The sequence below is a fragment of the Epinephelus lanceolatus genome, chromosome 6 (assembly GCF_041903045.1).
Source record: "Epinephelus lanceolatus isolate andai-2023 chromosome 6, ASM4190304v1, whole genome shotgun sequence".
Classification (NCBI taxonomy): Eukaryota; Metazoa; Chordata; class Actinopteri; order Perciformes; family Serranidae; genus Epinephelus; species Epinephelus lanceolatus.
The window spans coordinates 7,348,519-7,363,325 of NC_135739.1; the positions used below are offsets into that span (position 1 = coordinate 7,348,519).

At 41.7% G+C, this 14,807-nt stretch overlaps 1 protein-coding gene across 1 annotated transcript; it reads right to left on the reverse strand.

Moving 5' to 3' along the window:
* Positions 1-102: 102 nt before the first annotated feature.
* On the reverse strand, positions 103-14,664 carry chst7 (carbohydrate (N-acetylglucosamine 6-O) sulfotransferase 7). Its single transcript, XM_033620679.2, has 2 exons — positions 13,129-14,664; positions 103-1,155 (listed from the first exon to the last, which is right to left on the reverse strand). The coding sequence occupies exon 1, from the start codon at positions 14,422-14,424 to the stop codon at positions 13,156-13,158; it is 1,269 nt and encodes a 422-aa protein (XP_033476570.1). The 5' UTR covers positions 14,425-14,664; the 3' UTR covers positions 103-1,155; positions 13,129-13,155.
* Positions 14,665-14,807: the final 143 nt, after the last annotated feature.

Below are 14,807 nucleotides of genomic sequence, written 5' to 3' on the forward strand. Positions count from 1 at the left end.
TCTGAGTTATTAATATTTGAATTCAATCCCCATAGGTGCTATTGTCGTTATATCTTGGCCAGTATGCAAACTTCATAGCAATCACACTCATTTTCCTCTGGAGACTCTTCTCTAGTCTTTACTAGCTCTTTATTGAGGTCAGTTTAAATAATCTTAAAGTTATTTCCTTCTTTGACAAGAGAACTTCTTCAGGTATTCCACCCAGAACAGTTATTACAGAACCAACTTCTAAAGTTGAACACGTGGATGCTGGTCGACCTTCTACCCCTCCTACACACATCCTTAGCCGGAGGGATGTCACAGCATTTTACAGTATATTAGACAAAAACTAGAAACAGTAAGAATACACAAAATGAATCAGTACCGTCTGTCGTGTTTGTGAAAAGCTGCTAAAAAGAAGTTCATTGGCGGAGGACAGAGGCAGCTCTCCAAGACGTGTCCGTGGGATATTAGAAAATTTCACACCCTTGTGAGTGTTTTGTCAGTGGGGCGCTGCAGCTGTCTGGATTCCTGAGGGGCCGGGGGTGGAACAATAGTTCCTCAGTCAGGCCTCCTTTCCAGAGAATACTGTAGTTTCTTCTTTCAAAGCTCTACATCGACATTGTTAGTGAGCCTACTACAGTTAAGTATCAGTAATGCTCAAGATTACTGCCACTCTTAGTCGCAGGCAGGACGGATAAAGCCACGCAGGTGAGCGCGGACTGTCACTGCCACCCTGGATCCTGGCAGTCATCTCCCAAGAAGGACCCATCTCTGGCTTTTTATGGCACTCGCCTGCAGGGGATTTGAGGAGGGATTAGTGCTACTAAAAGGACAGAAGGATAGAGGCCGGCCGGTGTAACGGCAGCGCAAACCAGCCTCTCTTCTTGTTTAATTCCCTTCCCTGCGTTCTCTCTATGTGCATTAGACCCTGCTGGTGTTAAACATGTAACACTGTGAAACAAAAAGAAAAAAGCTGCCTTCTCTCCCTCCGTCTCAAAATTCATGTGTCTGTGATTGGATGCTCTCTCCACTTGGATTTTCTCCAGTTCGTTGACCCGCCTCGGTCGAAGAAATAACAACCCAAGAGCCGTACTCGCGAGCTCCCAGTGGACCACATTCCAGCTGCTTGTTTTTTTATTCCACCTTTTGCCCTCAGCGTTGAATACCAGACCCCTGGAAGACAGAAAAAACAGTCAGCTGAGGATTAAAATAAAACCTTTAAGTTATGTCACAGCTGCACACTGAAACAGCCACAGAGCATAAAGACCACAAACACTTGGCTGATGGTTGAACATCATGATTTTTTGACCAAATACCTCGATATTGATACTGAGACGCTGACTCAGTATCAATTCACAATGTCACAATGAGATTTTTGATAAATACATATAAGTAATGAGGATACAATGGCTACGTGGGTAAAGGAAAATAACAGAACAGCCAGAACAGTCTAGTAAGTTCAGAAAATGACATCACTTTACTGTAATACAGCCTTTAAAACCAAGAAAAGACTACACTTACAATATTAAATTATCCAAAATCCAAGACGATATTTAGCCTCATATCACGATATTGATATATATTGTCAATATCAACACATGTCCACGGTGTTGACACACCGTGGACATCTTCTTATAGGGGACATAAGCAACTGCCTAGTCGCCAAAGTGTATTCAATTCAATTCAATTCAATTTTATTTATAAAGCCCAATATCACAAATCACAATTTGCCTCACAGGGCTTTACAGCATACGACATCCCTCTGTCCTTAAGACCCTCACAGCGGATAAGGAAAAACTCCCCAAAAAAAAAACCCTTTACCGGGGAAAAAAAACGGTAGAAACCTCAGGAAGAGCAACTGAGGAGGGATCCCTCTTCCAGGACGGACAGACGTGCAATAGATGTCGTACAGAACAGATCAGCATAATAAATTAACAGTAATCCATATGACACAATGAGACAGAGAGAGACAGAGAGAGACAGAGAGAGAGAGACAGGTAATGACAGTAGCTTACAACAACATTAATGAAAGTAATAATATTATAGTTATAGTTCTGGCTACTGTGGTACAATATGTTGAAAGTATGTATTAATATCAGACAGTATACTTGTGTGACAATAGTCATATGTGTATAATAACAGTAGAAGTATGACTAATGACTAATGATGGCAGCAGCAGCAGGAGGCATCTGGCAGGACCACGGCAGCAGCACAACCACACACGTCACACTGTCCAGGCACCGCTGCGGTATGAGTTATTCTGAGAGACAGTGGAGCACAAAGGCTCCGGAGAAGAAGCCGAGTTAGTGACATCCAGAATGGCCGAGTTAGCAAGATGCAGTAATAGGATGAGAGTGAGAGAGAGAGAGAGAGAGAGGGAGCCCGGTGTATTATGGGGGGGTCCTCCGGCAGACTAGGCCTAAGTCAGCCTAACTAGGGGCTGGTACAGGGCAAGCCTGAGCCAGCCCTAACTATAAGCTTTATCAAAGAGGAAAGTCTTAAGTCTAGTCTTAAATGTGGAGACGGTGTCTGCCTCCCGGACCGTAACAGGAAGATGATTCCACAGGAGAGGAGCCTGATAGCTGAAGGCTCTGGCTCCTGATCTGCTTTTGGAGACTTTAGGGACCACGAGTAACCCTGCGTTCTCAGAGCGCAGTGTTCTGGTGGGACAATATGGCACTATGAGCTCTCTAAGATATGACGGAGCTTGACCATTTAGAGCTTTATAAGTTAACAGTAGGATTTTAAATTCAATTCTGGATTTTACAGGGAGCCAGTGCAGAGAAGCTAAAACAGGAGAAATATGATCTCGTTTCTTAGTTCCTGTTAGTACACGAGCTGCTGCATTCTGAATTAGCTGGAGAGTTTTTAAGGACTTACTAGAGCTACCTGATAATAGAGAGTTACAGTAATCCAGCCTTGAGGTAACAAAAGCGTGGACCAATTTTTCTGCATCTTTTCGGGTCAGGATAGGCCTAATTTTCGCAATATTACGCAGATGAAAAAATGCAGTCCGTGAGGTTTGCTTTAAATGAGAATTAAAAGACAAATCTTGATCAAATATTACTCCGAGGTTTCTTACGGTAGTGCTAGAGGCCAGAGCAATGCCATCTGGAGAAACTATGTCATCAGATAAAGAGTCTCTGAGTTGTTTGGGGCCAAGAACAATAACTTCAGTTTTGTCTGAATTTAACATCAGGAAATTGGTGCTCATCCAATTTTTTATGTCTTTAAGGCAGTTATGGAGTTTAGTTAATTGATTACTTTCTTCTGGCTTCATCGATAAATACAACTGTGTATCATCCGCATAACAATGGAAATTTATAGAGTGATTTCTAATGATGTTACCTAAAGGAAGCATATATAGAGTAAATAGGATTGGTCCGAGCACAGAACCTTGCGGAACTCCAAAACAAACTTTGGTACGTAAGGATGATTCATTACGAACGTCAACAAATTGAAAACGATCAGATAAATAAGATTTAAACCAGCTTAGTGCTGAACCTTTTAGGCCAATTAAGTGATCCAGTCTCTGCAGTAGAATTTGATGGTCAATTGTGTCAAACGCCGCACTAAGATCTAATAAAACAAGAACAGAGACGAGTCCTTTGTCTGAAGCAATCAGAAGGTCATTTGTAATTTTAACTAGAGCTGTCTCAGTGCTATGATGCACTCTAAATCCTGACTGAAATTCCTCAAATAAATTATTATCCTGGAGAAAATCACACAGCTGGTCTGCGACTACTTTCTCAAGGATCTTTGACATAAAGGGAAGATTAGATATTGGTCTATAGTTGGCTAACACCTCTGGATCCAGGGTGGGCTTTTTTAGGAGAGGTTTAATTACAGCTACCTTAAAAGACTGTGGTACATAGCCTGTTAATAGGGATATATTGATCATATCTAATATATAAGTGTTAACTAAAGGAAAGACCTCCTTAAGTAGCCTAGTTGGGATGGGGTCTAAGAGACACGTTGATGATTTAGATGAAGAAATCACTGCGGTCAATTCTTGAAGAGAAATTGGGGAGAAGCAATCTAAATATATATTAGATTCTACAGCTGTGTTTGAGGTTAGATAGGTAGGCCTACCATCTAATCTGTATGTGCCCTGAGCCTTGAAATGCACGACCCTCCCCACGTCTCAAATGCACACAACAGTGGAACTATCAGTAACTTGGCACAGTAGACGTTTTTACATTTTAATTACAAACCCTTTGATGTTAGAAGTTGCAAGTTGAAAAGAGAAATCTAATTTAATTTTTTCACAGGATGTGTTTGGTGCGGAAATGTTTACGAGACATGTAGAATAATGTGATTTTTAAGACAGAGGGCTACAGCGCACATGATGTGTTCAAGGACTGTTGGAGTTTGAAAATCACCAAATAATTTCTGTTTTTACAGTTTCTGGCTATAATATAAATAGTGTAATTTTGGCAGTTGACCATTCACTGGGACCCGTAATATCGGGCCGGCTCAGACCAGGGTCCGACAACAACACAGCTGTGCTCCATTGACTCTAATGCAGTCGTTTCAGATTTCCTTCATTTTCAGGCTGGTTTTGTGGATTTGGAGCTAAATGTTGTGCCTGGGGCACGTCGTGTATTAATGATGCTTGAGGTTGGAAAAAGATATACATTTCTTCCCTGTTCCAAAACCAAAATCAAACCCTGAAAAGTGTAGGGTTAGCTAGCTAGCTACTGAAGATACAGCCTACTGAATGTATACACGTGCTGCTTTTGCTGTTTAATGATTATAACAGTGAAACAAAGACCGACCCTGCTGTACAGGAACCAGTGAAGGGAAGCAGGGAAACTTTGCTCATATTGAACCAGCTGTGTGGCATCACACTGTGTGCAAATGAATGTTGTTTGACTTCCTCCGACCTCCCTGTGGCAGCGGAAGTCCAGGTGCTGGCAGCAGCACGGGGTGAAGCCAGACACTGTTCATCTGCACACACTGTGATGCCACACAGCTGGTTCAATATCAGCAAAGTTTCCCTTTATATTCATTGTCTTGTGTGGCGATCAGCAGTGATGTGGTGGTTCACTTTTACACTGTGATCTGTAGCCTATAGTTCGGCTTTAGCTTCTAACTATCTTTGTCTTTTTAACCTGTTGTTGCTGCTGAGTCAGTTTGACATCCTGGATATATCCTTCAAACACAGACTGTAGACCCCTCTGTCTGCTTCTCTCTGGAATCACTGGTTCATTTCTCCAAAAATATGATAATATTTCTTCAGGGAGTGCAGTTAGTTACAGTGTGGGCTCCATGTTTACTCTAACAGCTCGTCGGACCATCACAAGGGGGTGGGGCTTAGCGAAAGGTCAATTCTTAAATAAAACTTGCCTTTTAAACCGGCCAGTGGGATTTGGGGTTCAGAGGGTTTTTAAAATAAATACAACCATATAAAGTTGTATATCCCTCTCCTTAGCCAATATAAACAACACAAGTTCCTCCCGGGGCTTAGAAATTATTCGATAGGACTGTTTTGCACCGCCCCTCCCCCCTCACAAATAACAAACAGTCCCTTAGCTCTTGTTCTGTGGGTGCTTAGGGTGCCAAGTGTGCTGGGTTCAGCCCTGTGTTGCCCAGCCCTACTCTCTATAGGGTGTATAATGTTCATGACCTCCATCAATAGCTCTATCTAGAGATGGTGTGGAGGCGGTGAGACGAGGGGCACCCACTGCCTCCACCCCGTTTCTGCTGCACGCCAACGGCTTGCATGCAGCCCAGCTGCTTGTGTGAGCTGGTGGTGACAGGCTGGTGGTAACCCTGGGAGCTCTATCCTGTCACGGACAGCCATATACAATGATCCCCTTCTTGACAGCAGAGTCTGAGGCCCGGTGACTCGCTGCCAGCACCCCCCGCTCTCCATGAGAGGACGCGGCATTGCCAGAGGGAAAACAATGAGGCCTCTATTAAACAGCAGATCAGTCGGTCATTAAGGAGGGAGAAACATTTCTGTGACTGTCTCGCTCCGATAGCTCTAAAAATCTGTTACACAGTGGTGTCACTTGTGTTTCGAATGGCAACGCTGGAATGCCTGAATTAATCAGAAAGTTTGGAGCGTGCAAACAAACGTGCTTCCTTTTTAATCTTAAAGGGAAACCAAAGTATTTTTGAACCTGAACCCTGTTTCCCATGTTTTTTCCTGTCTAAATGACAAATGGGGACAACAGTTTTTGACATTTGTCCAGTATTGACAAAGATGACGTCAATTTACGTCCAGTAAAAGTGCCTGTTTTTGCCGCTGACAGGCTCAGATTACTCTTATAAGTGTCTGACAGCACTGTAGAAAGATCCCTACAGAGACAGACTTTTATTAAAGAGTGAGATCCTTTTTATTTACCAGAAATTGGTCCAATATTGAGAGAAGCTACAATGTACTCCTTCTGGGAATCATGCACGTCCATTGAGAGACTTGTTTTTGTCACTGACAGGCTCAGATTGCTATTAGAAGTGTCAGACGACGTTGTGGAGAGAACCCTAAAAAGACAGACTTTTTCGTTAAAGAGTGAGGTCCTTTTTGTTTAACCAGAATTTGGTCCAGTGTTGAAAGAGACTGCTGCAGCTGACAGAGGTGAAACAGGCTACAATGTACTCCTTCAAGCAACTGCGCATCATCGATTTACGTCCATCCAAAGACATTTTGCCACTGACAGGCTCAGATTGTTATTTGAAATCAAGATCAAGTGAGAGGTTCAGACAAACGCTTCATTTCTGTGTAGGGTCCTTTCTGTAATGTTGTCAGACATTTATAATAACAGTCCGAGCCTGTCAGTGTCAAAAAACAGAACTTTTAAAGGATGTAAACTGACACACACAACTGCCCGTAGGGATCACACTGCAGTCTGTTTTGATTTCCCTCAGTACTGGACCAGTTTCAGAAACTGTTGTCTCTGTAGACACAAAAACATGGGACAGTTTCCAGGGTCCAGGCGTCCCTCTAACACTGTGTTAATATCCTGCAGGTGATCCATTACCTTGTACGGAAACTAAAAGGAAAAGCTACATATTAAAGAAAGTGACACTGTGACACATTAACAGGTAATGAGCCGTTATCGACAGCACAAGATCAGAGTCCATTATTATCTGAACAACACAGTGAGCAGATAATATGAGGCGGGAGCACAATGAGAAGAATTGAAAATCATCACAATCATTGGAGCAAGACACACAGACTTAGTGTTGGTTTTGTTTTTGTTTTGTTGTGGTCTTATGCCTATATGTGGTTGTTGTGGTTCTTTGTGGTCATTTTGTGTCTCTTTGTAGTTTAGTGTCTCAGTAGTCGTTTTGTGTCTCTTTGTAGTAATTGTGTCTCACTGTAGTCCTCTTTGTTTCTCTTTGTAGTTCTTTTGTGTCTCTTTGTCATCACTTTGTGTCTCTTTGCAGTCATTTTGTGTCTCTTTGTAGTCGTTCTGTCCCACTGTAGTCATTTTTTTCTCCTTTGTAGTCATTTAGTGTCTCCTTATAGTAATTGTCTCTTTGTAGTCATTTTGTCTCCTTGTAGTCATTTTGTGTCTCTTTGTAGTCATTTTGTATCTCTTTGTAGTCGTTCTGTCCCACTGTAGTCATTTTGTGTATCTTTGTAGTCATTTTGTGTCTCCTTGTAGTCGTTCTGCCCCACTGTAGTCATTTTGTGTCTCTTTGTAGTCATTTTGTGTCTCCTTGTAGTCGTTCTGCCCCACTGTAGTCATTTTGTGTCCCCTTGTAGTCGTTCTGCCCCACTGTAGTCATTTTGTGTCTCTATGTAGTCATTTTGTGTCTCTTTGTGGTCATTTTGTGTATCTTTGTAGTCGTTCTGTCCCACTGTAGTCATTTTGTGTATCTTTGTAGTCATTTTGTGTCTCCTTATAGTCGTTCTGCCCCACTGTAGTCATTTTGTGTCCCCTTGTAGTCGTTCTGCCCCACTGTAGTCATTTTGTGTCTCTATGTAGTCATTTTGTGTCTCTTTGTGGTCATTTTGTGTATCTTTGTAGTCGTTCTGTCCCACTGTAGTCATTTTGTGTATCTTTGTAGTCATTTTGTGTCTCCTTGTAGTCGTTCTGCCCCACTGTAGTCATTTTGTGTCCCCTTGTAGTCGTTCTGCCCCACTGTAGTCATTTTGTGTCCCCTTGTAGTCGTTCTGCCCCACTGTAGTCATTTTGTGTCTCTTTGTAGTCATTTTGTGTCTCTTTGTTGTCATTTTGTATCTTTTTTTGGTCATTTTGTGTCTCTTTGTAGTTTAGTGTCTCAGTAGTCGTTTTGTGTCTCTTTGTAGTAATTGTGTCTCACTGTAGTCCTCTTTGTTTCTTTTGTGTCTCTTTGTAGTCGTTCTGTCCCACTGTAGTCATTTTGTTTACCTTTGTAGTCATTTAGTGTCTCCTTATAGTAATTGTGTCTCATCGTAGTCATTTTGTGTCTCCTTGTAGTCGTTCTGTCCCACTGTAGTCATTTTGTATCTCTTTGTAGTCGTTCTGTCCCCCTGTAGTCATTTTGTGTATCTTTGTAGTCATTTTATGTCTCTTTTAAGTCATTTTGTCTCTTTGTAGTCATTTTATGTCTCTTTGTAGTTGTTCCGTCACACTGTAGTCATTTTGTGTCTCTTTGTAGTCATTTTATATCTCTTTTAAGTCATTTTGTGTCTCTTTGTAGTCATTGTGTGGCTCTTTGTAGTCATTTTATATCTCTTTTAAGTCATTTTGTCTCTTTGTAGTCATTTTGTGGCTCTTTGTAGCCATTTTATGTCTCTTTGTAGTTGTTCCGTCACACTGTAGTCATTTTGTGTCTCTTTGTAGTCATTTTATATCTCTTTTAAGTCATTTTGTGGCTCTTTGTAGTCATTTTATGTCTCTATGTAGTCATTTTGTGTCTCTATGTAGTCATTTTGTGTATCTTTGTAGTCATTTTGTGTCTCCTTGTAGTCGTTCTGCCCCACTGTAGTCATTTTGTGTCTCTATGTAGTCATTTTGTGTATCTTTGTAGTCATTTTGTGTCTCCTTGTAGTCGTTCTGCCCCACTGTAGTCATTTTGTGTCCCCTTGTAGTCGTTCTGCCCCACTGTAGTCATTTTGTGTCTCTTTGTAGTCATTTTGTGTCTCTTTGTGGTCATTTTGTGTCTCTTTGTAGTCATTTTGTATCTCTTTGTGGTCATTTTGTGTCTCTTTGTAGTTTAGTGTCTCAGTAGTCTTTTTGTGTCTCTTTGTAGTAATTGTGTCTCACTGTAGTCCTCTTTGTTTCTTTTGTGTCTCTTTGTAGTCGTTCTGTCCCACTGTAGTCATTTTGTTTACCTTTGTAGTCATTTAGTGTCTCCTTATAGTAATTGTGTCTCTTCGTAGTCATTTTGTGTCTCCTTGTAGTCGTTCTGTCCCACTGTAGTCATTTTGTATCTCTTTGTAGTCGTTCTGTCCCACTGTAGTCATTTTGTGTATCTTTGTAGTCATTTTATGTCTCTTTTAAGTCATTTTGTCTCTTTGTAGTCATTTTATGTCTCTTTGTAGTTGTTCCGTCACACTGTAGTCATTTTGTGTCTCTTTGTAGTCATTTTATATCTCTTTTAAGTCATTTTGTGTCTCTTTGTAGTCATTGTGTGGCTCTTTGTAGTCATTTTATATCTCTTTTAAGTCATTTTGTCTCTTTGTAGTCATTTTGTGGCTCTTTGTAGCCATTTTATATCTCTTTGTAGTTGTTCCGTCACACTGTAGTCATTTTGTGTCTCTTTGTAGTCATTTTATATCTCTTTTAAGTCATTTTGTGGCTCTTTGTAGTCATTTTATGTCTCTATGTAGTCATTTTGTGTCTCTATGTAGTCATTTTGTGTATCTTTGTAGTCATTTTGTGTCTCCTTGTAGTCGTTCTGCCCCACTGTAGTCATTTTGTGTCTCTATGTAGTCATTTTGTGTATCTTTGTAGTCATTTTGTGTCTCCTTGTAGTCGTTCTGCCCCACTGTAGTCATTTTGTGTCCCCTTGTAGTCGTTCTGCCCCACTGTAGTCATTTTGTGTCTCTTTGTAGTCATTTTGTGTCTCTTTGTGGTCATTTTGTGTCTCTTTGTAGTCATTTTGTATCTCTTTGTGGTCATTTTGTGTCTCTTTGTAGTTTAGTGTCTCAGTAGTCGTTTTGTGTCTCTTTGTAGTAATTGTGTCTCACTGTAGTCCTCTTTGTTTCTTTTGTGTCTCTTTGTAGTCGTTCTGTCCCACTGTAGTCATTTTGTTTACCTTTGTAGTCATTTAGTGTCTCCTTATAGTAATTGTGTCTCTTCGTAGTCATTTTGTGTCTCCTTGTAGTCGTTCTGTCCCACTGTAGTCATTTTGTATCTCTTTGTAGTCGTTCTGTCCCACTGTAGTCATTTTGTGTATCTTTGTAGTCATTTTGTGTCTCTTTTAAGTCATTTTGTGTATCTTTGTAGTCATTTTATGTCTCTTTTAAGTCATTTTGTCTCTTTGTAGTCATTTTGTGGCTCTTTGTAGTCATTTTATATCTCTTTGTAGTTGTTCCATCACACTGTAGTCATTTTGTGTCTCTTTGTAGTCATTTTATATCTCTTTTAAGTCATTTTGTGGCTCTTTGTAGTCATTTTATGTCTCTATGTAGTCATTTTGTGTCTCTATGTAGTCATTTTGTGTATCTTTGTAGTCATTTTGTGTCTCCTTGTAGTCGTTCTGCCCCACTGTAGTCATTTTGTGTCTCTATGTAGTCATTTTGTGTATCTTTGTAGTCATTTTGTGTCTCCTTGTAGTCGTTCTGCCCCACTGTAGTCATTTTGTGTCCCCTTGTAGTCGTTCTGCCCCACTGTAGTCATTTTGTGTCTCTTTGTAGTCATTTTGTGTCTCTTTGTGGTCATTTTGTGTCTCTTTGTAGTCATTTTGTATCTCTTTGTGGTCATTTTGTGTCTCTTTGTAGTTTAGTGTCTCAGTAGTCGTTTTGTGTCTCTTTGTAGTAATTGTGTCTCACTGTAGTCCTCTTTGTTTCTTTTGTGTCTCTTTGTAGTCGTTCTGTCCCACTGTAGTCATTTTGTTTACCTTTGTAGTCATTTAGTGTCTCCTTATAGTAATTGTGTCTCTTCGTAGTCATTTTGTGTCTCCTTGTAGTCGTTCTGTCCCACTGTAGTCATTTTGTATCTCTTTGTAGTCGTTCTGTCCCACTGTAGTCATTTTGTGTATCTTTGTAGTCATTTTGTGTCTCTTTTAAGTCATTTTGTGTATCTTTGTAGTCATTTTATGTCTCTTTTAAGTCATTTTGTCTCTTTGTAGTCATTTTGTGGCTCTTTGTAGTCATTTTATGTCTCTTTGTAGTTGTTCCATCACACTGTAGTCATTTTGTGTCTCTTTGTAGTCATTTTATATCTCTTTTAAGTCATTTTGTGACTCTTTGTAGTCATTGTGTGGCTCTTTGTAGTCATTTTATATCTCTTTTAAGTCATTTTGTCTCTTTGTAGTCATTTTGTGGCTCTTTGTAGTCATTGTGTGGCTCTTTGTAGTCATTTTATATCTCTTTTAAGTCATTTTGTCTCTTTGTAGTCATTTTGTGACTCTTTGTAGTCATTGTGTGGCTCTTTGTAGTCATTTTATATTTCTTTTAAGTCATTTTGTCTATTTGTAGTCATTTTGTGACTCTTTGTAGTCATTGTGTGGCTCTTTGTAGTCATTTTATATCTCTTTTAAGTCATTTTGTCTCTTTGTAGTCATTTTGTGGCTCTTTGTAGTCATTTTATGTCTCTTTGTAGTTGTTCTGTCACATTGTAGTCATTTTGTGGCTCTTTGTAGTCATTTTATATCTCTTTTAAGTCATTTTGTGGCTCTTTGTAGTCATTTTATGTCTCTTTTAAGTCATTTTGTCTCTTTGTAGTCATTTTGTGGCTCTTTGTAGTCATTTTATATCTCTTTTAAGTCATTTTGTCTCTTTGTAGTCATTTTGTGGCTCTTTGTAGTCATTTTATGTCTCTTTGTAGTTGTTCTGTCACACTGTAGTCATTTTGTGTCTCTTTGTAGTCGTTCCGTCCCACTGTAGTCATTTTGTGTCTCTTTGTAGTCATTTTGTGTCTCTTTGTAGTTGTTCCGTCACACTGTAGTAATTGTGTCTCTTTGTAGTCATTGTGTGTCTCTTTGTAGTCGTTCCTTCCCACTGTAGTCATTTTGTGTCTCTTTGTAGTCATTTTGTGTCTCTTTGTAGTCATTTTGTGTCTCTTTGTAGTTGTTCCGTCACACTGTAGTAATTGTGTCTCTTTGTAGTCATTTCGTTTCCCCTTGTAATCTTTTTGTGTCTCTTACTAGTCATTTAGTGTCTCTTTGTAGTAACTGTGTTTCTTGGTCGTCACTTTGTTTCCTGCTGTAGTCTCTTTCTTTTTCTTTCTGGTCATTTTGAGTCTTTTGGGGCCATTTTGTCTCACTGTAGACATTTTGACTCACTGTAGACGTTTTGTTTCCCTTTCCACTTCATTTGCATGTCTTTGTGGTATTTTTTTTTTGTCTCTTATGTGGTCACTATGAGTCTCTTCCTGGTTGTTGCGCGCTACTCTGAGTGACAGTTTCAGATGAAGACCAGGGGGTCCCCTTGACACGTTTGGCCTCTGGGCTTGTACTCAGTAAGCGTGTTCAGTAATCCATCCATGAATTTACCTTTTTAAAATTTTTAAAATTGCAGCATATGAACACTGCAGGCTTCATTTTTCCACATCACACTTGTGTAAGACGCATGTTGCACCATCAGTGGCTTTCATTGTGATGTCACAAAATCAGAGTCTTTGAAATGTTCCTCCTTCAGCAGATGAACAAGAAAACAATGTCTGAGTGTCTGTCTCTGCTCAAGATTATACATCCTAGAGAAGTAACAATATGGGACTTAAACTGCATCAGATTCAACCATGTTGCCAGTCTACGCCTGCAGTGTCAAACGATTTAAGAATGTGTTACTGATCTCCATATGGACGCTCTGTTTTCAATTTGCCTCAGTCAGAGGGAGGTCAGAGGTCAAGGATCAGCCTCAGAGCTCAGCACCAGCAGACGTGGAGCCTGAGTAATGGTTTCAGTCAAACCACAAACTTCCTGCACTAACTTCAGTAAAGGTATAGAAACATGAGTGTATGCACCGAGGGCACTCTTCTGCTTTGTCTCACTGCCACACACTCAGCTGATATCAGCCTGCAGTCTACTGAACTGTGATCTCACCTGAACCCGTTGATTCCTCACTGCACATCATGTTGTTTTCTCCATGCTGTTTTTCTGATAGCCCAGCTGCCTCATGACCTCGCTGCAGTAGGCCTCCACCTGATTGATCTGCTCAACATTGAGTCGCTCCCTCCAGGCATATATAGCCTCTTTTGCATCCCTTGATGATATCAGGAACGGCCTGTCCGATGAATAGCCCTGTCCGTGCGTCATGTTCAGCGCAAACTTCTCCAGAGCCAAGGAGCTGGAGAGGTTAGAGAATCGGAAGAGCCTCTGGAGCTCCTCCATGGGGTGCAGGACCAGGTCCTCGTATCGGATGCGGAGGTAGTTCCTCCTCACCCAGGGAGGCGCGTTCATCACCAGCAACATGTCACTGAGCCAGTTGTCACAGATGAGCTCCATGGCGCTGGAGACGTAGCTCTCAGCCCGGTTCACCCTGTTGTTCGGCACCAGGAGCCGCTTGTACTTGTCGGTCTGCTTCTTACTCCTCAGCACCTGGATGCTCTCCTTCACCAGGGCCTGCTTGGATTTCAAACGGGAGTTGTGCACGGCCCTCGGGTCTCGGAAGAGCTGAATGATCTGGAGGTTTATCGCCGGATCTTTCATCAAAGGAACCAGCGTGCTCAGGTCCAAAACGCGCACTCCTTTGATCACCATCACCGGGTATTTTTTGCACTCCTTCTCCAGCTCCCTGATGTCCCGCTTTTGGCACTTTGCGCACTGGTCCTCCTTCACCAGCCCGATTTCGTGCCGTTTGTGCGCGTCACACAGCGGCTCCGAGCAGATCACCTTGTTCATCTTCCAGCCGAATATGAACGAGGTGGTGATGTTTTGGGAGCCTGCGTAAAGTTTGAGGACGGAGAAGTCGCAGCGGTAGAGCGCGTTCATCATGTCCCGCACTGCGCCCTGGAGGCTGCCCGCATCCCCCGGGTACAGAGCCTGCCATATGTGCCACATGGGCTCGTACAGGTAGAAAACATCGGGGTGCTGGTTGAACAGCTCCCCCAAAAACGACGAGCCGGTCCTCCAGGTGGCATGCAGGTAGATGTGTATCCGAGACTGGCTCCGGTTGACTGCGTGCTCCGTCGCGTCGCTGCCGTTAAGTTTGTAACCGTTATCCCACAGCAGCGCCACTGTGTTCTCCAAATCTGGGCATCTGGGCTGTTGCTGCGGTAGTCCATGTTTGGAGTGTTGAACGGATTTATCCCGGTAATCTAACACGTACGGGATTAGCAACAGTAAACCTGAATATGCCAGGATCAAAACCAAGTATTTCTTGTGTAGCCTCCTCTTCATTTCCTTTGGCCGGGAGAGGGCTGGGTAGCTGCTTCTCTGGAGGGTCGGCACGGCGCTTTGTGAGCCCCGTGGTCCACTGTAAAGTTATGTGTGTGCGGGAGGAAGGAGTGTGTGGGGGGGATTAACCACGCCCCATTAAAGACAAATCAGCCAGCAGATTATTTCTCTTTCCTGTTTACAAATACGTGATAAAACACAATATCAAATAACGGCAATAAAAGCGTTATAAAAATGTGTATGTTTAGGCTACTTATCTCTTTGCGTCAAAGTCATAAAACTACGTAGGATGGCGAGCGAGGAGGTGCGCCGTTAAATTGGAAATCACAAAGAGCCTTGAATGGAAGAGACTCCAACGGCTGCTACCTATTTTAACCGTACTGGAG